Source organism: Typopeltis vanoorti, chromosome 10 (genome assembly GCF_054136105.1).
Source record: "Typopeltis vanoorti isolate ZY-2024b chromosome 10, IOZ_Tvanoo_1.0, whole genome shotgun sequence".
NCBI classification, from domain to species: domain Eukaryota; kingdom Metazoa; phylum Arthropoda; class Arachnida; order Uropygi; family Thelyphonidae; genus Typopeltis; species Typopeltis vanoorti.
Window position 1 is genome coordinate 30576607 of NC_143558.1, and position 26441 is coordinate 30603047.

General features: G+C 36.9%; 1 protein-coding gene across 1 annotated transcript in view; it reads right to left on the bottom strand.

Annotated features, from left to right (window-relative positions):
* The window catches only part of LOC150102300 (uncharacterized), a 74722-nt gene that overhangs the window by 10622 nt on the left and 37659 nt on the right, over positions 1-26441 (bottom strand). The window contains exons 4-6 of the mRNA XM_090399554.1: positions 18262-18325; positions 7536-7600; positions 4366-4460 (exon numbers count right to left, since the gene is read on the bottom strand). Of these exons, the coding sequence (XP_090255680.1) occupies positions 4366-4460; positions 7536-7600; positions 18262-18325 (224 nt within the window). The remainder of the gene's footprint in view (positions 1-4365; positions 4461-7535; positions 7601-18261; positions 18326-26441) is intronic.

Here is a 26441-nt window from a genome sequence, read left to right on the forward strand (position 1 = left end):
AGTGTCAACCCTGTAACCACCTCTCAACAGTTCAAAAGTCTCGATCATATCACCTCTCCTTCTATCCACCAAACTCTGCAGTCCACATTCCCTCAGCCGATCCTCATAATCAAAATTGTACAGTCCTGAAACCATCTTTGTCATCCGTCTTTGTATCCGTTCCACAGTTAATTTATCCTCATCAAATCGGGGGCCAGATCTTGAGAACAATAGTCTAAGTGCGGTCTGATCAGAGTCTTATACAATGGAATAATAACCATTTTATCTCTGCAGGTCAGTGTCCTTCTCATTATTGCAGCAATACTCTGTGTTACTTTCACTATCTTTGCAATATGTTCCCTAAATTTCAGGTTTCTATCAATCATCAACCCCAGATCTCTTGTCTCCCCTACTTCCTCCAGTATAACATCTGCAATAGAGTATGCAACATCCCATCGATGTTTCCCAAACCACAAGACCTTATATTTTGCTGCATTAAACTGACCCCCCCCCCCCCGCATTCATTTGTCCATCTATCTAGCTTATTGAAATCCTCATGCAGGGCTACCACATCTGCACTATTACTGAAAATTCTTCCCAGCTTCGCATCATCTGCAAACAACTGAATATCCCCTTGCAATCCACTGACAATGTCATTGATATAAAGGTTAAACAATATAGGTCCTAGTACTGAGCCCTGTGGGACCCCACTTGTAACCCTCTACCTGCTTGAAACTGCCCCACCATACACAACTCTCTGATACCTATCCTGAACAGCCAATCCTGAATCCAGTTGACCAATCTGACATCCAGACCCATGTGCTGCAACTTAAATATCAGCTTATCATGTGAAAATTGCAGTATATGCCTTTCCCTCATCTAATCTTCTTGTAACTTTATTATAAAAGGCTAGCATATTGCTAAAACAAGAGCGCCCTTTCACAAATCCATGTTGACTCTCACAGATAACATTACCCTCATCTGCCCAATGCTGTATACGGTCTCTCACTACTTTCTCTAAGATCTTAACAACTACTGATGACACACAGACTGGTCTATAATTAGACACTTCCAGTCTGTTACCACCCTTATGCAATGGCACTATCTTACCTTCCTTCCATTCCCTGGGCACCTTTCCCGCAGCCAGACTTTCATTGAAAAGCCAGGTTAAAGGCACTGTCAGTTCCCTAGCACATTCTCTCAAAACTCGTGGTGAAATACCATCCAGTCCCAAAGCTTTACTGACATCCAGAGTACTCAGTATCTGAAACACATTCTCCTCCTGTACCTCTAAACCTCAAACTTGCCCTATCCCTCTTAGCATTAAAACTGACTCCTCTAGGATGAAATACTCCAATAAAGTGTTCATTGAACAATTCCAGTATGCCCTCTGCATCAGTCACTCTATATTTATATAGAGTGACTGATGTCCTCTTTTTCGCATGCAATTTCTGTTTAATATTGTTTGTCATCCACTTTACTCCAAAATGTGTCTTCTTCTTCACTCGTGGTATAAAACTTACCGTTGCTGCTAACAAATATTCTTTCACAATTTCCCATGCATTAATGATATCCTGGCCTTCCAATTCCTACCTCCATGAAACTTGCCGAAGTTGACGTCTAAGACTATTATAATCACCTGCTTTATAATTCCACATAAGTTCCCTTCTCTTTGATACTCCTGCATGTCTATTCATTTTCCAAGTCAAAACCATATGATCACTCTCTCCAACTGTCTTAGGCAATCTCTTGTTCCCTCTGTTACATGTTGCCTAAGACAACAAATGTCTTAGGCAACATGTAACAGAGGGAACAAGAGGTTCAAGAGTTTTGGATTTGGTTATAGCATCAGAAGAGTTGATAATAACTGAGATAACATAACCAAATCAAAAACTCTTGAACTTCTTGTTCCCTCTGTTACATGTTGCCTAAGACATTTGTCCCTCAAGAATTCTAGAAATTCCATTCCCCTATTGCTACATGCATCTTCCTCTCTCCAATTTATACTACTGTAGTTAAAATCTCCCATAACAATCATTCTTCTTGCACTTGCGTAACTTAACTGTCTAAACATCTCCTGGCCCCCATCCTCTGTGCTCCTGGGTCTGTAGCAAGAACCCGCTAAATATCCTGTCTTGCCTACCTCTACCTCACACCATATGCTCTCAAAATCATTTGTCTCACTTCCTTCGAAAGCCTCCACTCTTAGAGGACATAGGTCGTCACTTATCATAAGCAGTACCCCACCACCACGCTTTCCCCTCCTATCCTGACGAAAAATGCTATACCCAGCGACTTCTATTCCTGTTGTTATATCCCCTTCTGTCAACCACGTCTCAGTGATTGCAATAATTTTTGGCCAGGCTGATGCTATCTGCGTCACCAATTCCTCTCCCTTATTCCGGATACTCCTGGCATTAGTATAAAGCATATAAATGCCATTGTTTCTATACCCAGCATTATCCCTTCTAGATTCCACTGGGCTCAATGTTACCTGACATTGTCTCCCTTCTCCCAAGTATCCATTCCCACAAGAGGCCACCCCTGCTATCATCCTCCCTGGGACACACTGACTCGTTCGGAACAGCAATCGCTCCAGATGTTTACGTCCTTCCTCATTCAAATGTAAGTGGTCTCTCGCATACAATTCCTCTCTTTCCTTAAACGTACTCCAAGCATCCACATATACCAGTCCTCTCTTGTCACACATTCTCGCTATTGTGCCATTCAATATCACCGCTCTTCTGCTCAGCTCATCATTATCATACCTAGGCAACACGCACACTATTTTTCCTCTCTCCGTCTTCTTCCATACAGCCTTAAGCAAAAATCTCATATCTCTTGCTGCCTGACTTCAATTACCACTCAAGTCATTTGTTCCTACCATCACAATCATCTCATCCACCCTTTCACCTCTCTTAATTGCCATAGTCACCCTTTCTATTGTTCCTCCTGGCAAACACTCCTCACGCATCCTATCTTGAACACCATGGATCATTGAATTGCCATACATTATACCTCTTATCATTCCCTCTTTCCTATTGTTTCCATTCTCTCCTTTTCTTTCATTCCCATAGGTCTCTCCCATTCCCTCTCCTCTACTGCTATTCTCTCTTCTAGCATTCCCATACCTCTCTCTCCTATTGTTTCCATTCTCTCCTCTTCTAGCGCTTAATTAGACACTTCCAGTCTGCTACCAACCTTGTGCAACAGCACTATCTTACCTTCCTTCCATTCCTTGGGTACCTTTCCCACAGCCAGACTTTTATTGAAGAGCCAGGTCAACGGAGTTGTCAGTTCTTTAGCACATTCTCTCAAAACCCGTGGTGAAATACCATCCAGTCCCACAGCTTTAGTGGTATCCAGAGTACTCAGTATTTGGAACACACTCTCCTCTTGCATCTCTAAATCCTGAACCTGCCCTATCCCTCTAGTATTAAAACCTTTTCATCCAGGATGAAATACTCCAATAAAGTGCTCATTGAACAATTGCCTTCCACCTCTCTCTTTTTATCTCGTCCATAATCTCTTTTTCAACTGCAGTTCCTGTTTGATATTGTTTGTCATCCAATTTATGTCCACATCTTCACTTGTGGAATACAGCTTACTATTGCTGCTAACAAATATCCTTTCACAATTTCCCAAGCACTAATGATATCCTGGCCTTCCAATTCTACCCTCTGTAGAACTGTCCCCTAGTTGATACCTAAGATTATTATAATCACCCACCTTATAATTCCACATACGTTCCCTTTTCTTTGATACAGCTGCATGTCTATTCGTCTTCCAAGTCAAAACCTCACGGTCACTCTCTCCAACTGGTGGGAGAGATGTTATCTCACTTATTATCAGCTCTTCTGACACTATGACCAAATCCAAAACTCTTGAACCTCTTGTTTCCTCTATTACATGTTGCTTAAGACATTTGTCCCTTAAGAATTCTAGAAATTCCATCCACTTATTACTACATGCATTTTCCTCTTCCCAGCTTATACTGCTGTAGTTACAATCTCCCATAACAATCATTCTTCTTGCACTTGCCAAGCTCAACTGCCTAAACATCTCCTGCTCCCTTGTTTATAGCAACACCCCACTAAATATCCTATCTTGGCCACTTCTACCTCACACCATATGCTTTGAAAACCATTATTGTCACTGACTTCCAAAGCCGCCACTCTTAGAGGACATAAGCCATCACTTATCACAAGCAGTACCCCACCACTACGTTTTCCTTTCCTATCCTGCCGAAAAATGCTGTACCCTGCCACTTCAATTCCTGTTATTTTATATTATATCAGTTCTCTTAACTGAATACTATGTACACTATATGAGGCTGGTTTTAATAAACCAACTTTAAAAATTAACACCACATACTAGAAAACTTACTCTGGTTGCTTAGGTGCTTCATCAGGATCCCTTCCTTGATTAATATAATCACTCCAGTATTCGTAGAGACTTTTCTGATCTTCTGGATCCGGAGCCTAGAAACACCAAATACATAGAATATGGTTTAATGCGGTTTTGTTGACTAAGAAAGACAACAAATGGATTAGACTGGAAGTTATAATTATATTTCACTCACACACACAAAAGAAAGAAATTTTATCAATGATACTACTGTTTCAACCACCATACTGCCTGGACATGTATATATGTCCATAATTACAAGGATGTGACGTGTTCACTGAATAATCTTTGTATATTATAGAAAAAATTATGTGAATACAAAGCCTTTTTTGATATATTTAATCCATGTGGCTGGTTGGGTAGTTAAAGGTGTTATGCATTTGCACTGGAAGAATTGTTAAGAAACATGAACTCCTAAATCTATTCCACATTCTGCAACTCCCTCCACAGCAGATCTCTTAGCCCAGTGCTTCCCAAACTGTGGGCCGTGGCCCCCTTGGGGGCCTTAGGTTTTGTTGAGGGGGGCCGTGAAATAATGAAAACAAATTTAAAATGTTTTAAGACTAAGTAGATTTTTTTTATTTTAAAAGAAACATATTTAACTTTTATTATTTATTATTTCTTTTTTGTTATTTTTTATATTTTAATGCAAAAATTCACACATTGGTGTTGGTTCACAAACTTTGCTTCCTGCGTATCTCGGCGCTTAATAAATATTAGTAAATATTGTTTATTCATATGTTTCATTTCAAAGCAGTGGTTAATTGTATTTACTTCGAATGCTCTCCAGGGAAGCTCCAAATCTTCCTATCCCTTTCATCACGCGTTCGTAATCAGGGACTGTTGATATTGACTTTATATACATATCAAAACTCGTTTTATATTATCACTGTCATCCAAGCTAGTTTTCTGTTCCCAATAAAAGTTTCGCATATACTTCACACATGAAAAAAAGCTTAAACAAGTTCATGTGGGGAGATAGTAACTTGCTTGCAGTGGTAAACAACACCCCTCCCTAACAACCACTATACTGCAGAGGCAATAAAAACAAGTACTTTTATTATACCAGTGAATAAGGTATGAGGAGTCTGTGTAATATATTTCTCAACAAATAGTGCAATTAGAGACAACTGGGATAAAAACACACTAATTAATGAATCACATGTCCACTCATACAGAAACTATGCTGTATAGACTGAAACAAAACCATATGTTGCATGGGCAAACACAGTATCTAACTAAAAACTATTGTTATTAATTAGATGTATGTGAATTCGATTTCCCAAGGCAGCAATAAAATTCAACCGAACATGTTAAAATTCGTAAAAGTGTTAAAACTAAGTAATATATATATATATAATGAATGTTATGGCAGTTTCACATATGGAATTTGGTTGAAGAGAGTTAGCATTTCAACTCAATTGTCAGCTATGCTTTAATCTTTCGGTTGCACGATCTTTTGTTAATACCGCACCAATCATATGCATGGTTTAATAACCTGCCTTTGCTGTCTGTTTCGCGTTAGGATTAATTACCTTAAAGGGAGAAAAGTCACAAAAGAGAAAAATGTTCCTGGTCTGGGGGATTCCCTTATTCAGGTAATATTCACTGATTTCATGCTATCAGTCTGTGGTGTGCCAGTATCGTTAAGTGGTGATATTATTTGATCTATTCTACGTTAAAAAATTTAACCCTGAGATGGAGAAGTGGCTAATAAAAAAATAAAATAAAAAATTCCTGCGAACAATCAGAAGAAGCAGAAACAGACTCAAAAAAAAAAAAAAAAAAAAAAAAAAAAAAAAAAAAAAAAGACAGTATTTCATATTTTACCAGAACAGCCCACATTGTCTTCAGAACCAAACAGTAAGAGGCAAAAAATACAATACATGCATTTGAAGCACTGTCTTAGCCAATTCTACTCATCTTTGGACACAAGCGATGGAAAACTTTTTAGAAACTGATAAAGTGTTGCTTGTATTATTTCCAAGGCATCTGACTGGAATAGAGGCCTTCTTACCTTTTACCATGTTACGATCTCATTCCACCCTGCCCTTGTGATTGGGTTGCTAGTTTCTTCAGTGTCCACATTCTTCCTTTTCATCTGTTGCTACACTCAATTATATCCATAATTTTTCTGATGATAATGCATTCCATTTCTCTTCTTTATTTGAAAACTTAGTGTTCGAATGACTCAAACTTTATAATCATCTGCAACCAATGCTTTAATTGCCGATCTCATCATTTTCAAAAATGGTGAAGATAGTTTAGTGAATTTCAATGCTGTCAAAACAAACTGATGTTTTATTTCTTGGAAGAATGATCTTATTTCACTCTCCCTTACTTTTGATAATATTCCAATATCCAATCAAGATCAATTTTTTTTCTTAGGTTGACTTTTACATTTAGTGTATCCTCTCTCACTCTCTCTCTCTCTCACACACACACACACACCAAAAAAATATTGGTATCCTCTTTCATTCAAAACACTGTTTCTTTCCTGCACAACTCTTAACACTTTATAAATCCCAACTTTGTCTCACCTTAGAATACTGTTCTCAGAATTGGGGTGAAGCATAAAAAAACCTCTCTGAGAATGCTTAATGCTATCCAGAAGAGGACAATCTGCTTAACAAACGATCCCTTTTTTTGCAAAATCCTTCTAATCACTTATTCATAAATGTTCTGACCCCCTCTGAATTTGTGAGAGAGGAATCATCATAAATGATGACCTCTCTCTCTCTCTCTCTCTCTCTCTATAATTTTCTAATACATGCTCTGTTTCAGCATTAAAACTATTTTATAGGTATTTTCATGGGCATTGCTCCACTGAACTGGCCACCACAATTCCTCCACCTTCCTCTATTAAGCTCACAATCATATAAGATTGAGAGTTGATAGTCATCACCCATTCATCTCTATACTTAAGGATCCAATTTCTCATCGTGTTCTTTCATTTTCTCTACTTTTTTTTTGCATGCAGTGTGACACGTGTTAACAAGAAAATTACTAACATTAGCAAATTTATCCTATCTAATTAAGCACTAGCATCACTTTCCCCTTAAAAAAAGTGACAAGAAAGTAACTAGTTTCAACATTGAACCAATGTTGAAACTAATTATGCTAGTTAATATTAATTGATTGATACATACCAACAGGGTAGCTATAATTAGAGCAGCAGCAAGAGTAGGAGAAGAATGACCATAGAAAGCACTGCCTGAAAAGAAAGTCAAACCAGCATTTTACAAAGTTGTACTGATATGAGATCAAATATCCCATTATATTTGTAATGTGTAGAACTCAGTATAGAACTTGAAGTAAATAAAAATAAATATATAAGATAATTAAATAAACAGCTTTCCAAGTATAAATATAAACATTCAGGAAGTTCATGCAAAGACAGCAAGGCAACTATAGTAGTTTCTAAATTTCATATATCTGCACACATTCCTGCATGCAGAAATATTTAACACTTAATTATATGAATGCTGGTAATCATAGAAAGTTTTATTAATTGCATTAAGATAGCAAGGATTATGGTACATTATTATTATTATAATTACGACACCTCCAGGGAATCCAAAGACTCATCGAGGGAGAGCATCTACTCTGCAACTCTTCTCCACCCACTACAACTACAACACTGCCATCTACTGCCACCACTAGTATTTTGAAAGCCAATTCACAAACATCCATGCCCACAACGGGATTTGAACCCACGGCCTTTTGACTGGAGAGCAGTATGCTAACCACTCAGCCAACCAGGCTGCCATATTCCATGTCAAAGAATGTATCTTCTCTAAATGCCGCTAGTGTCGTGAGGAGAGGTAGCAATATATTTGAACAGTGTTATGAAAAGTTTTTTCCTTAATTCTATTGTGTAGATTTTTATAATAGTGCTTTTGTGTAATAGTCAGATTGGATATAGGTACTGCACTGTGTTGTGATTTTAAAAGTGTTCACTTTGGAGTTTTGATTAATCCCCCAACCGGCCATGACATCTACAGATGTCCAGCTAAATCTGGATGCGATTCTGTAACACCTATTGAATAACATGGATAAGAATGCCGGCCTGGTTGGCCGAGCAATTACTGTATCTGCTCTCCAGCCAAAAGGCTGTGGGTTTGAATCCCGCTGTGGGCATGGATGTTTGTGATGTGGATGACAGGCGGATGAGGTTGAGTGGTGGAAATGGAGAGTTGTAGAGTAGGTGCCCTCCCTCATCAAGGGAGGGCACCTACTCTACAACTCTCTTATTATTATTATAATAATAATAAGAATTATTAAAAAATAATTCTTATTATTTCCTCCCTATTGCACTTCTTTTATTATAATAATAAAAGAAGTGCAATAGGGAGGTTAATGTTGATTAATGGTGGCAGTAGAGAAGTGTACATCAGCAATGTGGATGTTTTAATTCAGAAATAGAGTTTTTCCCTGGCCTTTTCACCGTGACAATGTATGTGCCCAAAATGTTAAATATTTATGGAATGCTAGGTTAAATCAGAAGAAGGAGCATATTTGGTATGCAAGAAGTGCAATAAAAACTTATGGCATTCTACAAACGAGAACAGTGTCACCAGGGGTAATTGGAAAATGGATGGAAGTGCTGTGGAAGAGCTTAAGCAAGATTATTTAAGTTAAGGGATATTACATCCCATATTGTTTCATAGCCGAATAAGAAACTCAAAGAGTTTCATGCCGAATATAGTAAATATATAAACTTCGGCGAGTCCAAGCGTAAGCAAATACCTGGATAGTGTTACAACTGACCCTGTAGGGAGTGCAACACCGAGGCAACTCATGGTAAGGGTGGAGCAAGCTCCGATCACTATTCTTGATATTTCCCCGTAATGTGAAACCCAGCTTCTAGGAGCTGTATTACTGTTTTACATTATGAGTGAGAGAAGGTCACTACCCAGACCTGTTTCAAACTACATTGAGGTCTCATCAGTGAGTAGGTAGACCTAGAAATACCAAGTTTGTAGCAAACAGAACTTACATATACCCTACTATGGGATTTGCCAAGAAGGTGTCCTAATAAGGACACCTTAACCCTTGCTTAAGTAAGAGTTAATGAAAATGAAGAGTCAGTTAACCGTACAGAGGAAGAAATTGAATGTTTAAAGAAGAGATTAACTGATGTAAATGAAAAGGAGGTTAATAATAAGAAGAAAGTATCTAAAGTAGGGTAACTTTTTATGGTGATTCAATCATTAAAGATGTGGTAAATAATAAGGTACATAAGATATGTTTTCCAGATGGTACAATGAAATGAATATCAGATACTCTGCACAGAAGGAAGGAAGAAATGGGAACCAGAGATAGTGGCAGGTAAAAACAAATTGGATAGTGAGACAGAGAATGTAGAAAGAGATTTGAAGTTGAATTTGAAGGGAAGTTAGATTAGAATAGTTCAAAGCTGATGGAATGCATTTGAATGGGTTTGGTATTGTTGAACATTTGGGGTGATTGTTGTTTATTAAGAGTACATAGCATTTGTACAAAACTGTTATCACTAAAGGTCAGAGAGAGAGAGAGAGAGAGGGGTTGAGAAGCAGGTTGTGGAAGGACAGGAAGAAGATTGATATGAAGATGAAGAAGCGATTATGGCAGGGCAGAGTGATGCAGTGCAAAAAGGTGGGGGATGATAGGGATATGAATTAAAATCAGAGTTAGGGAAACAGAGATGATCAGATTGAAGAGAAAGGTGTATGATAGCACAGACAGAGAGTACAAAGTGATGGTGGGATGGCCTCAAAGAGTGGGGAATTGTTATGTTCGTATACTAATATAAGGAGTATCAAAAGAAGAAGTATCAGTTTGTGTGTCATCAGTAGTTGTTAAGATCTTGGAGAAAGTAGTGAGGGACCATATACAACATTGGGCAGATGAGGGTAATGTTATTTGTGAGAGTCAACATGGATTTGTGAAGGGGCGTTCTTGTTTTAGCAATATGCTAGCCTTTTATAATAAAGTTACAAGAGCATTAGATGAGGAAAAGGCATATAATGCCATTTTCTTAGAGTTAGCAAAGGCATTTGACAGGGTGCCACATGATAAGCTGATATTTAAGTTGCAGCACATGAGTCTGGATGTCAGATTGGTCAACTGGATTCAGGATTGGCTGTCTGATAGGTATTAGAGAGTTGTGTATGGTGGGGCAATTTCAAAGAGGCAGAGGATTACAAATTGGGTCCCACAGGGCTCAGTACTGGTACCTATATTGTTTAACCTTTATATCAGTGACATTGTCAGTGGATTGCAAGGGGATATTCAGTTGTTTGCAGATGATGCGAAGCTGGGAAGAATTATCAGTAATAGTGCAGATGTGGTAGCCCTGCAAGACGATTTGAATAAGCTAGATAGATGGACAAATGAATGGGGGGGGGGATGTCAGTTTAATGCAGCAAAATGTAAGGCCTTGAGGTTTGGGAAACATCGATGGGACACTGCATACTCTATGGGAGGAGTTATACTGGAGAAAGTAGGGGAGACAAGAGATCTGAGGTTGATGATTGATAGAAACCTGAAATTTAGGGGACATATTGCAAAAGTGGTGACGGTAACACAGAGGATTGCTGCAATAATGAGAAGGACACTGACCTGCAGAGATAAAAGAGTTATTATTCCGTTGTATAAGACTCTGATCAGACCATACTTAGACTATTGTTCTCAGATTTGGTCCCCATGATTTGAAGGGGATAAATTAACTGTGGAAAGGGTACAAAAGGTGGATAACAAAGATGGTTTCGGGACTGTACAATGTTAGTTATGAGGATTGGCTAAGGGAATGTGGACTGCAGAGTTTGGTGGATAGAAGAACGAGGGGTGATATGATTGAGACTTTTAATCTCTTGAAAGGTGGTTACAGGGTTGACACTGGAGAATTCTTTCACTTGGTTGAACAGAGGAAAGGAGTGATGACAAGAGGCCATCACTGGAAGTTATGAAACGAAACCGTGAGCAAGAGGGTGAGGAGTGATTTCTTTTCATGGAGGGTGGCTGAACCATGGAATGCATTGCCTGATGGAGTGGTGAGAGTGAGAATGGTCAATGAGTTTAAGGAGTGATATGATAGACTTAGTGTTTCTTAGGGGAGGACCACCCCACGATCAGTCTTTTGACTCCATGGAGGCCTGGATAATAATAATAATAATAATAATAATAAAATAAAAGGGCTGAGTTTTTTGTATGCTAGTTGAGTCATTGAGTCAGTATACCCAAGGATAATTGGTATAAGTCAAATTTGGTTGACTGATGATGATATGCTCTTGGTACTAGAAATTATTATTATTATCATTATTAAGAGAGACTTCCAGGAGTCAGAGACTCATTGAGGGAGGCCATATACTGCACACCTCGACCAGAAAATTCAGCATAAAATATTTTTGCAGTAAGATATTTTACATTAATTTTTGTAAATAAACAATGAATGATAAAGGTATTATAAATTCATTAAAAAGGCCAATTTTTATTAAAGTGAATGTCAGTGATACATAACATAATGAAATCATTTAAAAATTGTACAAATTAAAAGAGATGTTGCATAAATTATTAACTTTTGCTGTGGATCTTCAATTCAACAAATCTAACATTGCTCATTCGAAAAAATGCTAATGCTGTGAAGCATTTAATTTTCATGTTGAATTCAGCATCTGTTTGATAGCGTAACTTCAAACCAATAGCAACAATTTTGCAATATAGATTTTGTACCATATGAAATAAACAACCTGTTATAGTTGTTGATGTAAATATGTTAGAAAAAGCATTGATAGTTGCTTTCTCAAAGTCAATCATTAATGTTTCGGGATCTAGTGATGAACCTAAGTCTTTTATGGCACTGAATAATCTGCTGTAAGTTATTTCTGATTTGCCAGGAAGCAAAGTAAAAAGCCACCATGGAACCCTTAGGGGTCGCATGCCAGTCCCAAGCTTGGATAAAGGAGGAGGACGAGAGTTGGTAAGATAAGTGTTGCTGCTCTGACTGTAAAGAAAAATCATGATTGTTATCTGATGCATATATGATCAACAGCTACAACATGCCAGCTCGGACGTCGCCTAAATCAACAAGGTCCACAATACCAATTGAGCAATTCCATATCATACTCATTACCTAGTGGTGATATCTGCTTCAATTCTTCAGTCAGTTTCCCAACGCTATCTAAATCTAGCTTTTTTTTATATAACTCACTACAGTAGCTTGTCTATCGCTGTACAATTTTATCTTTATTCATCAATACTCTGCCTTTTTCATCTTTAACTGTATTCTGTTTTGGTTGCCACCTTCTATTAATGGTTCTAAACATTTTGTACACCTCCCTAGTTTTATGCTATCCAGTACTGTTCTATATTATTGTTGGACTTCTAACCATTTCATCTTATCCAGCTGACTGCTTTTTTCACCTCATTACACTTTCTTCTATATTGCTCCTCTATTTGTTCTGATGTATTCCTTCTTCTTCAAATCTTCAACATTCTTTTCTCCTATACTAACTTCAGTGTTTCTTATCTAATCCATTTCTTTTTGATCTTCTATTCTTCTTCTGGTACTGTTTCTTCAACTGCATCGTCTATCACAGCATTTCCCAAATGGTGGGTCACAACCCTACCACCGGGTCATGAAAGCTAAATGCCGGGTCACCTAAATAAACTCGCGAAAACCTAGGTGTTTCGTTTCGTTTTGTTTTGTTTTTTCACGAAACTCTAAAATACAAGTAAATTGTGTTTAATCGAGACTAATGAATAAATAATTTAATTAATAGAGATAAAAAACTCGCTCTGTCCACGTCCACATTGCTTTCATGTGGAAGCAGCGAATTACAAATCTTTTACAAAGCTAACAGAATTACAAAAAAGAGTATAACATGAGTTCCATGCCGGATGAGATTTCAGCTGTTATCAAGGAACATATGCTAGGACTGCAGGCAAGTCTGAAGGAATATTCCCCCCAATCAACAGCAACAAAGCATGGATAAGGAACCCTTTTACAGTGAATGCAGAATCTGAAACAGAATTGCCTGATTCAGATATTGAATCTATAATTGAACTGTTGTGTGATACAGCACTCAAAGACATCTTCAACAATACCACTGATGGATTTTTGGCTGTCTTGCCATCAGGAGCACCCAGTTTTAGCAGAAAAAGCGATAAAATTTCTAATGCCTTTTGTCACAACCTATAAGTGTGAAATAGGCTTTTCAACACTGATTTTTCTAAAAAATAAATATAGAAACCGATTGGAAGTCAAACAAGATTTAGGAATAAAGTTATCATCTTTTCTTCCAAACCTGAAGTTTCTATTTAACAAACGACAGCATCACACTTCTCATTAATAAATTACTTGGCTTTAGTTTAATTTCTTTATATTTTTGTAAGAGTAAAAGCTTCTTTATTATCATAATAATAAATGAAATTCTATGAACATTCAAATCTGTTTTATTTTACCTATTGGCCATAAAAATTTTAATGGGTCATGAAAAAGCATTAAAATAACTGAGCCACGAAAAAAAAGTCTGGGAAACCTCATTCTATCGCCTTCATTACTCTTTCACTCTTAGATTCATTTTTTTTTTCTTTGTCCACACTTTTAAGTTTGTTTTTCCTCTAACACTCTTCTGCACCTTATTCCTATTTCTGCTTCACTTGTTCTTGCTATCTTCTTTTCAGATGATGGGGTTTATATTTTATATATATTTTTTTTAATTTCAACTTGACGTTTGCAATAACTAAACTATGATCTGAGTCTATATCCGCTCCCTCCTTGAAAAGTTCGAAACTGCTATACTGATGTTACCCATCTTCTTTTAATCATATCAATCATTGCCTCCTCCAGTTCTAGTATATCACATTATTATTTTACTATTATTTGATCGGCACATCCTTTTTCCACACTCCTTTTGCTGGAATCTTGTGTTACAGATAATCGTATCGTGGTCCACGGCAAATTCTAACATTTTTTCACCTCGTACATTTCTTTATCTGAAATCATATTTTCCCATTACTCTTTTCCAACCATCATTATATATTCTGACTTTGGCATACCCATCTCCTTCAATAATTAGTACATCTTGTTTGGTATTGTTTCTATTGTCTCTGTCAGATCTTTGTAAAATAAGTCAATATCCTCATCTGTGCTGTCAGATGTGGGTGCATATATCTGGACTATTGATATATTAAATAGTTTTGCTTGAAATCTTGCTGCTATGATTCGTTCATCAACTGGTTTGTAGCCTGAGAGTGCCTTTCTAGCTTTTTTTTGTTAAGAAGGAAACCAACTCCTGCTTTATGCTTGGTGTCATGCCATGACCATATAACTTCACATCTATTTATCTTTCCTGCTAATGTCCATTGCAACTCCGCCAGTTCTAGTATATCACACCGATATCTCTTCATTTCCTCGCGAAATAATTCTGGTTTTCCTGCCATTTAAGGTATTCGTACATTCCATGTTCCTACTGATAATACTTCTGTTAGTTTCAGTTTCTGTTTCCTTTTGGCATCACACTTTTCGATCCAACCCCTGATCGCTCGATTGGTATAGTGGACCTTGTTGATCAGGGCGACGCCTGAGCCAGCATGTTGTAGCTGTTGATCGTATATGCACCAGATAACAATTGTGTTTTTTCTTTACGGTCAGAGCATCGACACTCATCTGACCAACCCTCCTCGTTTACCCAGGCTTGGAACTGGTATTCCATGGATTATTCCAGGATTCCGTGGCAGCTTTTTGCTTTGCTTCCTGGCAAATCAGAATTAACTTACAGCAGATTAATCAGTGCCTCAAAGGGTTTATGTTCATCTTTAGATCCTGAAACATTATCTTATTTACATCAACAACTATAACAGGTTGTTTATTTCATATGGTACAAAATCTATACTGCAAAATTGTTGCCATTGGTTTGAAGTTATGCTATCAAACAGATGCTGAATTCAACACAAAAATTAAATGCTTCACAGCATTAGCATTTTTTCCAATGAGTGATGTAACTAATAGATTTGTTGAATTGACAATCCGCAGCCAAAAGTTAATTATTTATGCAACATCTCTTTTAATTTGCACAATTTTTAAATGATTTCATTATGTTATGTATCACTGACATTCACTTTAATAAAAATTGGCATCTTTAATGAATTTATAACACCTTTATCATTCATTGTTTATTTACAAAAATTAATGCAAAATATCTTACGATGAAAATGTCCTATGCCGTAAATATTTATACTGAATTTTCCTATGCCGAAAAAGCTTACGCTGCATTTTCCTAGAACTACTGCACATACACCAGCTATCATACTTATTCTTGAATTCATTCACACTGCTGGCACTCACAACATTCAATGGCAATCCATTTCAATCATTACACCCTCTGAGAGAAAAATCTAGCCCTCACTCTCTTCTTAGTGCCCTTCATTCTCAGCTTCCAAGAATGCCCTCTTGTCCCTTCCCCTCCTCCATAAATTGAAAAATTCCATCAATTGAAATCCTGTATGACCTTTTCAGAAGTTTGTAAGTCTCAATCATATCACCCCCTCTTTCTCCTGTTTGCTAGTGTCTGTAGTCTACAAATTCTCAATCTGCCTTCATAATCAGTACTCCACAATCCTGATATCATTTCTAACACTCTCCTTTGTACTCTCTCTCCAATATATCAGAATCACAACAGAAACAAGGAGACCAGACCTGCGCTCAATAGTCCAAGAGAGGTCTTATCAAGGCTTTGTAAAGAGGCAAAATAACATCCTTATCTTTACATGTGAGCTGAACAGAGGAATTTTTCAGCAAAAAAATCAAAAAAAGACATATGTGGCAACATAACCTATGCATGAGGAGTATAAAATGTATATTAGCAAAGTAAGAAAAAGTAATTTTTTGATAACAAAAAAAGCAAAAATATGAGAAGAGACTGGCCAGTCAGGCTAAAGGAAGTTCTGCTATATCAAAAGTTTTGCTATATCACTTGTGATGGTGGAAAAACTATCACTGAAGAGAATGTAGTGGAATTATTTGTGTGTTTCCAGTGCATTTCATACTAGTGTAAATGATGAAATATGAAGAAGTAAATGAGATGGAGGCACACAAAGTGTTCAGTAGGCTAGATGTTAATAAGGCTGCAGAATTGGATGATATATCATAACAAATTTTTAGAGTATGCACAAAAGAGATAACTGTGGCCCTTGGCCTTGGTGATTAATGATAATCTTGCAATAGGGAGAGTTTCAAATGAGATAAGGGCAAAGAAAATACCACTGCACAAAAGTGATGATAAGATAGATGTTTCCAGTTATAGATTTGTAAATGGTAGATTTTGTCTTGCAATTGGTCTGTTTGCATTTTATAGAAAAATTATGAATATACTGAATAATGGGAGAAGGGCTTATGTAGTGATGTTTTATACTTTGCAACAGCATTGCCAGCTGGTAAGTTGGTGTGTGAAGTAGGGATGGATGATAGAGTAGTCAGAAAGATAGGAGATTCCTAAAAAGAAATATATGTGTGCAGGTGGCAGGCTTTTCCCTCCTGGAAACTTTGAGTTTTCATTTGCAAAGCAAGAAAACTGCTCCATAAGAATGAATGCAATTTGCAGACATAAGTCTGTAAGGAGTTTGAGTGTGTTTAAGACACGGTATGATGAGATGTGTGTGTGATAAAAGGACCTCCCAGATGAGTCTTTGACTCCATGAGGTCTTGGGATAATAATAATAATAATAATAATAATAATAATAATAATAATAATAATATGCTGCCTTCAGAACCTTAGCTGTTTCAGCTATAATTTCAAAAAACTGATTTGATCAATTTTTTGAAATTGATCAAATCAGTTTTTTGATCAATTTCATCTTTTTTTTAAATTGTAGAGCAATTTGATCTACAATTTAAAAGCTATCAGCAAGCTACATAATGTGGTAGTGGTGGGGGAGATAGTATCCTAGAAGAGGAAGACAACCAGCTGAATGTCACAGGGTTCTTTTCTTGGACCACTGCTGTTCATCTTATTTGTTAATGATATTTAATGTGGATTGAAAGGAGATATTCTCTTATTTTCTGATGATGCAGATTTGAGGAGTGATTCTGGTTAGGTTCCTTGAGAAAGATTTAAACTGATTTTAGTTTGGACAGATGTAAATGAAAACTGTTGCACTATGGCATGTAGAAGCGTAAGGCCGTGTCCACTAGTAAGACTGTAATGATGAAAGTGCACTCAAGGAGGAGAACTCTATCAGCCATCAGCCCCATGTATGGAGTTGCTGGTTGACAGTGAACATTTCTGCCTTCCAAACAAGAATTATACCAATATACAATTCTTATTAGATCACACATTAACTAATGTGTGCACCTTTGTTTGTATTATTATGAGGGAAACTATGATAGTCCATAAGTGAGAAACTAAGGCAAAATCAGGATTTTGGAATCTAAGTTATGTGGCATATTTGAAGACATGAAAATTCCAGATTTTACTGAATTAATGGGAAGGAGGTGACATGTTAGCAATGTTAAGGTAGTAATGAGAGTGTGTAGGATTAATACAGAGAAAATTAATGGTGTGGGAAGCTGTAGAAGGAGTAAATAGCAAGTGGAGAGAGGAAGCAGTAATTTTTTTTTTTATATTTAGAATAGAAAGTGAGAGAATGCATTGCTATCGTAGTGAATACTAAAAGTGTAAAGGAGTTTTGAGCCAGCTGAGTAGGGTGTATAAATGAGCCGTGTTGACTCCATGCATGTTTCTTAATAATAATAATAATAATAATAATAAATAATTTTTGTGAAAAATTGAATTAATGAATGCCAATAAAATCTTCAATGTTATTTTTAACAGGAACATTCTATGAGTAAATTTAATACATTCAGTTACCAGTTCTAACTTAATGCAATCTTACCTTGTGCACAAATATCTGTATTAATATAGGCTACAGCTGCATCACGCAACTGATGAATATTTTCCTGAAAGAGAGTTAATGCATACATGAGTAACAGGGTATGTAAAACTGTAAAAAGGAGTTTAATAATGACACTACTGATTGTAAAGATTTTTTTTTTATTTTTTATGAAACATTCATATAAATTCATAGACTATATGTAATTTCTTTGAAGAGGAGGTATGCAAAAATCCGCATCACAGCATTCATGTCCAATAAATATCAGAACTACATATACACAGGACATACTAAAGATGCATAGGTTAATTAGGGAGCATTTGTTCATTTGGAAAGAGTGGAAACCATCCTTGACAAGGCTAGTTTCCATCCCCAGAACAAAAAGACCAAGATATTCTAATGAAAGGAATGAAGTGAAGTTTGTACTATGTAAATTAATTCACATATTAACCCTTTATCATTTATATTAAGTATAAATGATAAAGGGTTAATATCTCTAAAAGGGTTAATAAAGGGTCAATGTCTCTTTGGAATTCGTGCTGATTTTATATTCTACTGACATGAAATTGTCCCATGTGCTGAATTAATTTTGCAAAAAATTATAAATAAATTCAATTAAAATTCTTACTGAAGTAAGACGTCCAGACAGCATCATACATTCTTGATATATACTTGTTCACTCACAAAAATGGCAATAATAGTGTTTTATAAAATTTGCATAATCAAGGGGTGTCCACTTGATTAAGCAAATTACACACATTAATTTATACACCAGGATCTTCTTCATCTGAAGTACACAATTCACTTAACTCGGACAATTCTTATCCTGACTCGTTTGTTGTTAACAATTCATCAATTTGATCATCAGTAAGATAGTGTGGATATTTACTGGTAGATGCCATATTGTGACATCACAAAAATCCCCGCAGTCACATGGTTTATGCATCGTGCTGCATATTATTATTATTCGTGACACCTCCAAGGAGTCCGGAGCCTTGTTACGGGAGGACACCTACTATGCAACTCTCAGTCTCCACCCGAACCTCGACTACCATTCATCCAAAGTTGCCTTTTTTTTTCGTGCTTGAGTTAACTAGACCATAGCAGTTAAAGGGTTAAAGGGAAAAAAATTATATAATTTCTTGATTATAATTAGTATTACTTTTGGTCTCTGTGGAATTACAAGATTAATTATAGTGTTATGATGAGTAGTGCTGCCAGAGTGGAAGCTCATTCCACCCAGAAACACATTATAATTACAACTCTTCATGCAACAAAGCCTATTTTTTGTTTCTTGGTTAATCAAAAGAGTAATCTCTTAAGTAATCAAAAGAATATTATTGAATTTCCAGGGATGACCTTTTATTTTCACACCAATGACTAGCCTCTGCAATATGTCTCCTACATTTCTCTCTCTCTCTCTCTCTCTCTTTCTCATCAACTTATGAGTCTCAATCATATTGTCTTTTTTGCCCTCTCTCTTTCTCCCTTTTCCATTCTGCCTCTTCCTGTCCACCAGTCGCTGAAAATCAGATTCTATTATTCTGTCCTCATAGTAATCCAAATATAACCCAATCAGCGACTTTCATGTGTCCATTGAACTTCAGTTTCCTTATACTATGACCTCCTAATCCTCTTCTCCTTCACCTTTTATAGTACAGTTTCACCAATATAATATACTGCCCACAACCTTCCTTATTCAGATCCTCTTGAAGCAACAACACATCAGATTTCTATGCTATTACTCATCCTAAAGCGACATTCACCTTCTTCAGACTTTGATAATCGGTCCAAAAATTAATAATTGTGATCTCAGAAGAGAATCCTGTGACACAACATTTATCACTCTACTCCACTCTACCTGTCTGAAACATTATATCCTCCCATACTCATCTATCTTACTGACACTATCAATCAACCATTTTTATATCCATACTACTAGTCAATCATCCATTCCTTTTCCTATAGTTTTAACACTAATTTGTCAAATAGTATTCTATCAGATGCTCTCTCAAAATTTATAAAAGGTATTGTATAAGCATCTGCTCTGTCCATTACCTTATTGAAAAATGTATGCTGATTACTGAAATAAGATTGCACTCTAACAAACTTCTGCTGCCCTCTGAAAAATTTCAATTCTCCTTAATCGTTTTAATTTTAATACTAAACAATTTCTCCAACACCTTCTCTTTCCATTCTTCCAGAACTTCATCCACTCACTGCAATTTTCTCATTAAACAATCAAGTCAAGAAAACTATTAGCTCCTTTGTATACCTTTTACATGATGATATTGAGTTGGAATGGTAAACTTGAGAAATATAAGTTGGTAAGAAGTTATTATTGAATGGAAAAGAATGGAAGGAGGAGTGGCGGCTCGTGGCTTGAAATCTTGGGGGAGGGGGGTGCTGCAACTTTCAAAATATACATACATGCTGTAAAGTACAGTGTATACATGTTTGGATAAAATATCAAAATTATGGTAAAAATTAAAAAAAAAAAATTAAACATGAAAAAATATTGTTTATTATCGATAAAATTATACAGTTGAATATAATTTAAATTACTTAAAAATAAAATCCATTATCATAACTCTAATAATGTTCTAAAATAAAAACTATAACAAATGTTATGTCATTAATTGTAATGTCCAAATATTTAAAGAGACAGAGTAAACACAATAAGCACTAGGTTTTTTTTGCATGAAGAGTAAATTGCATGCAACACCTGAGTGCATGGAGAGTGCAGAAACAGCAAATGAGTTTAATGCATGGTTCAATGCCCTTTGTGTGTGACATTGAGAACTGCCCATGATGAGTCTTTTGACTGCATGGAGACCTACAGTTAATAATAATAATAATGCCCAATCCAGTCTCAAAGGTTTTATAAACATAAAGCTTAATTGACATTACAAACTTTTATATTGATAAAATTCTGTTAGAGAGAAAGGAATAACAATGCTATTCCCTTCTGATATTATCTGTTATTATTATTATCATTGTTATCCTTGGAAATCAAGACTTCCCAATGAGTCTTTTGACTCTTCCATGGAGTCAGAAAACTCATTGGGAAGTCTGATGATAATGATAATATGGGAGGTCCCATCAAACTTTGTATTTATCTCATTCACCATCTCATCACCCAACCACTACTCTCCACACACAAAATGTACTCCTCACTCTCCTGCTCATATTTATCTTATACAGCTGCCAGGGAGAGCCTCTTGTAATTCCTCTCCCACTCTATTAAAAACCTCTTCCACATTAATTAATCTGGTAATAAAACTCCTTACCAACTTATAATGTCTCAATCATATTCCCCCACTTCCTATCTGCTAGACTTTGCAAATTACATTTCATCAATATTTCTACATACCCCCCAGAAACCAGAATCCACTTTAGTTAACTGTCTCTGAATCTTTTCCTCTTTCTCTCTCTCTCTCTCTCTCTCTCTCTCTCTATATATATATATATATATATATATGTTAATAATACCAAGCAATTTTTAAACCTGGTTTTACTCCATTTCCCAAGTAAGCAAACCGACAAATAAGTCAAGTTTGCGCCTGCAAGTGATGCAAGTCTAGCTGATCCTACAGGTAGTGCAGGACCAGGGCAACTCGTGGTAAAGGTGGCATGAGCTCTGATCACTAATCTTAATATTTACCCTTAATGCCAAAACACATCTCCAAGAAGGAGATGCATGATGTTTTGTATTAAAGGGCCTCTTGCCTTTAATACAAAACATCATGCATCTCCTTTTTGGAGATGTGTTTTGGCATTAAGGGTAAATATTAAGATTAGTGATCAGAGCTCATGCCACCTTTACCACGAGTTGCCCTGGTCCTGCACTACCTGTAGGATCAGCTAGACTTGCATCACTTGCAGGCGCAAACTTGACTTATTTGTCGGTTTGCTTACTTGGGAAATGGAGTAAAACCAGGTTTAAAAATTGCTTGGTATTATTAACATTTATTATACCCAAGGTAAAATACTTTCTACACACGCACGCACGCACGCACGCACGCACGCACGCACGCACGCACGCACGCACGCACGCACGCACGCACGCACGCACGCACGCACGCACGCACACACACACACACACACACACACACACACACACACACACACACACACACACACCTTCATCCTTTTTAAATCCAGGTGACTAAATCTGTGCACATTAATATGTACATAGTCTGATCAAGATGTTATACACTGGTGTCTACTAGTCAATGAAGTAACACAGATTTAGTCCTTAATCTCTGACAATGCAGAGAGGACCATTCGAATGTGAACATAAATTTATTTCCATTATACTAATAAATTATATTACTCAAAAATGTGTGATAAATTTCATATAAATTAAATTGCAATAAGTTTTTGGCAAAAGTTACAAATTTTTGACTAAGGACATAGTTAAGGAATTGATTAACTATTTCCTAAGGACATAGTTAATGAATTGATGTACAATGCTAACAGGAAACCATGCAGAGAGACATTCATTGTGAAATACATTCACCCCAAATGGTGATGCAGCTCTCACAACATCATACCATGCTTAGCACCAAGTGACTCAAGAGTTCTTGAGACAAACTGGCCCACTCCTCCTTCAGAGCAAGGATTAGGCTTTGTTTGTTTTCTGGAGGGAATTTCGAGCAACATTGCATCTCCCTTAACACGTTCGCTGGCAACTACGAGTATACTCATAGTTGGTAAACCAACTACACAAGCCAGCTACGAGTATACTCGTATGATGCTTACTACTGGCAACGAGATTACTGTACTGACCTTGAAGAAGTGAAAATGCTTGGCTTGTGGAGCTAGCATCAAAACTGTGTATTCTCATAGATGGTATATGCTCTGCACAAGCCAACTACGGGTATACTCGTATGATGCTTACCGCTGGCAATGAGATTACCATACTGACCTTGAAGAAGTGAAATTGCTCGGCATACGGGAACAGACTATGCCGAAGTAGCGTGGCAGCGAACGTGTTAACTGACATTACAAACTTTATATTGATAAAATATAAATATCCCAAATGTCTTTTATGGGGTTGAAATCTGGAGAATGTGCTGGGTAATCAATTCTCTTAACATCTCAGTCTCCAGAAGAATCTCCACTGCTCATGTATAATGTAGTGCGGCATTGTCATCCATAAAAATAAATTCTTCTGTCTACAGTACCACAGAACAATCAAACATGATGTTGAAGAATTTTGTTGCACTATTGTTCAACTTTCACACCAGATAAAGTAATGTCTAAAATCAGAGGAAAGACTAAAATGACTCTCATCTGTAAAGAGTACATTGAATACATTAGCCAATTGGTGTCTTGTCCAATTTTTATGGATACTATACCACTGAAAACGTGTTCTAAGATGAGCTGTGGATAAGAGGGATGCAGATTTCGGGCATATAGGCCTATTCTTTGCAGATGTCATGCCACAGTTTGCTGAGATATCTGCATACCTGTGCTTGAATGGAGCCGACTTGCAAGTTGACCTGCTGTGGTGCATTGATTACATTTTGTTGTTGTAACCAAAAATCTGCCTTCATGCTCCATGGTAGAGTGAGGGCAACCTCTTAGCAAATGTCTGGAACACACTGGTTTGAAATGTTTCCCAGAACCTGGATATAATGCTAGGTGAGATTTCAAACTCTGGCAATATCAGTAATTCTGCAGCCTTCTTGAAGCTTTCCAATAATTGTTCCCCATGTAAAATCATCTAGATGATGTCTAGACTGAGACATTACAAACATCCAAGTTTGCAACTTTATTCCTTCACAAAAAGAGCTTCTTTCAAACACAGTTCAGTTAGGGTTTTTTATACTGTTCAGTAGCACTCAACAGGATAAAAGGCCTTTTGCCTTTTATCCTGTTGAGTGCTACTATGTCACCCCCCTTTGTGCACAGTTCGAAATAAAATTTGAATGTGTATCGGCTTTCTACTTGAAATTGTCAGTTATACAAATTCCCACAAGCCAATTCATTTGAATTTGCAGCTGTAATCCTCATAAATAGTGTTCATCCTTATGGTTTGGACATGCAGTGTATAAGTTAACCATTACCTCTTTACTTTGTCAATGTCTTCTTCATCAATGCCTATCATCCATTGTGACGTCCTCACAATTTTCACAATATGAGTTAATTTTAGCTTCTTATCTGCCATTACTCCAAATACCTTATCCTCTTCACTTCATGTAAAATATCCCCCTTAACAACTTATATAACTTTGCATCCCATTTCTGCTTCCTAATTTTTAAAACCGCATCTTGCAACATTTAACTGGTAACCCCACTCAATTGTCCATTCACACAGTCTATTCAAGTTCTCATGTAAAGCCACATCTGTTCTACTCCTGACAGTTCTTCCTAACCTTGCATTATCTGCAAACAACTGCAAATTCGTATTGAAACCTTCCCCAATAACCATAATGTACATGCTAAACATTAATGGTCCAAAACAGACCCTTAGGACACACCACTAATGACTTTCCTCTTCAGGGATATTGCATCCTCATACGTAACTCACTGATACTACATCCAGTCTTCAATCCAACACACTTATCTATTATCCAACCTCATTCCCCCTCCCCATACACAACTCATTGATGACTATTAGACAATCAATCTGTAATCCAATGCACTAATCTAGGCAGAGCGGTGGACTGTAGATGTGTAACAGTACTGATATCCATAGGTCGGTGGTTCAAATCCGCCTCGACGGAAATTTTATTTAGAAACTAGTTGATAGGCGGAGGAGGGGAGATATGATCGAGACATTCAAATTGCTAAAGGGATTCTATAGGATTAATTCAGAGGATATTTTTGAGATCAGGACTGGTGGTGGGAGAACTAGGAGACACCTAAGGAAGCTGGGCAAGAGTGTGGTTAGCAGGGGTGTTAGAGCTGGGTTCTTTACTTTTAGAGTGGTAAATGAGTGGAATAAGCTGCCAGAGTCTGTTGTGGGTGCTATGACGGTGAACGAGTTCAAGACAAGGTATGATAGATACTGTGAGAATGTAATCGCATAGTTGTGTGGACATGATGTTTAGGGCCTCCCTTAATGAGTCTAAGGACTCCTGGAGTCGCCCAAAATAATAATAATAATAATAATAATAATAAAATTATCCAAGTCCATCAGTTCTTCAGTTACTAACATCATATTTTTATTACTTCCTTTATGAAGAAGAATTTTTTCCTTTTCGACTCCTTTAAAACGTGGCCCAATTGGTAGTTAAATGTCAATTAGACATTTGATTGTCAAGGGAAAGTAATTTTCAGTGAAACTGCAGGCAGAGTCAGGAAAACTGGATTTTTTTTTTGGGGGGGGGGAGATGCAGTGAGTGTGGGGCCAGGCATCCTTGGAACGAGCAAATTATTATTATTATTATTATTTGACACATCCAGGGAGTCCAAAGACTCATCGAGGGAGGGCATCTACTCTACAACTCTTTGTCTCACTACTCCACCAACCTTCATCATCTAACACCAACGCCATCTACCGCTGACTACCACCACTAGTACTTTCACAGATAATCACAAACATCCATGCCCACGGTGGGATTCAAACCTGCAACCTTTTGGCTGGAGAGTGGATACGCTAACTACTCGGCCAACGGGGCCTGGTTGGCCAAGTGGTTAAATTGGAAGGTGATCACATAATGCTGAATATAGCCAAGTTCTTAACTTCAATAGCTAATCAACATAAGTTATAATGGGTATTGTGGGGATGAAGTGGGATGGTAGTACAATTTACATATGCTAATACCAGAATTTGGAATTGGGAACAAGGGAGAGTAGTTTCTGGTATTGGTTAGCTCAGTTTGGCCAAAAGTTCTATACATTACTGAGACTTGACTGACTGAGGATGATATAGTCATGGGAGGAGAATGCAACAGACATAGTGTTTTCAAAGAAAACAGAGAGAAAATAATAGTATTTTCAGAGTGGACCATTTATAACTGTTCATTCATTCATTTGAATATTAATACTATGTTCCATTATATCAATGATACACTACTCTTTCTTAGTGTGCTCTTTCTTAAGATGCCCTTCTCACAAATGGTGATACATCATCATAATGATGATGATGTATCACCATTTGTGAGGAGCCATTAAAAACTAATTGAGCAAATAAAGATATAAAGGAAGCTGGTAGCAAACAGACAGGCATCA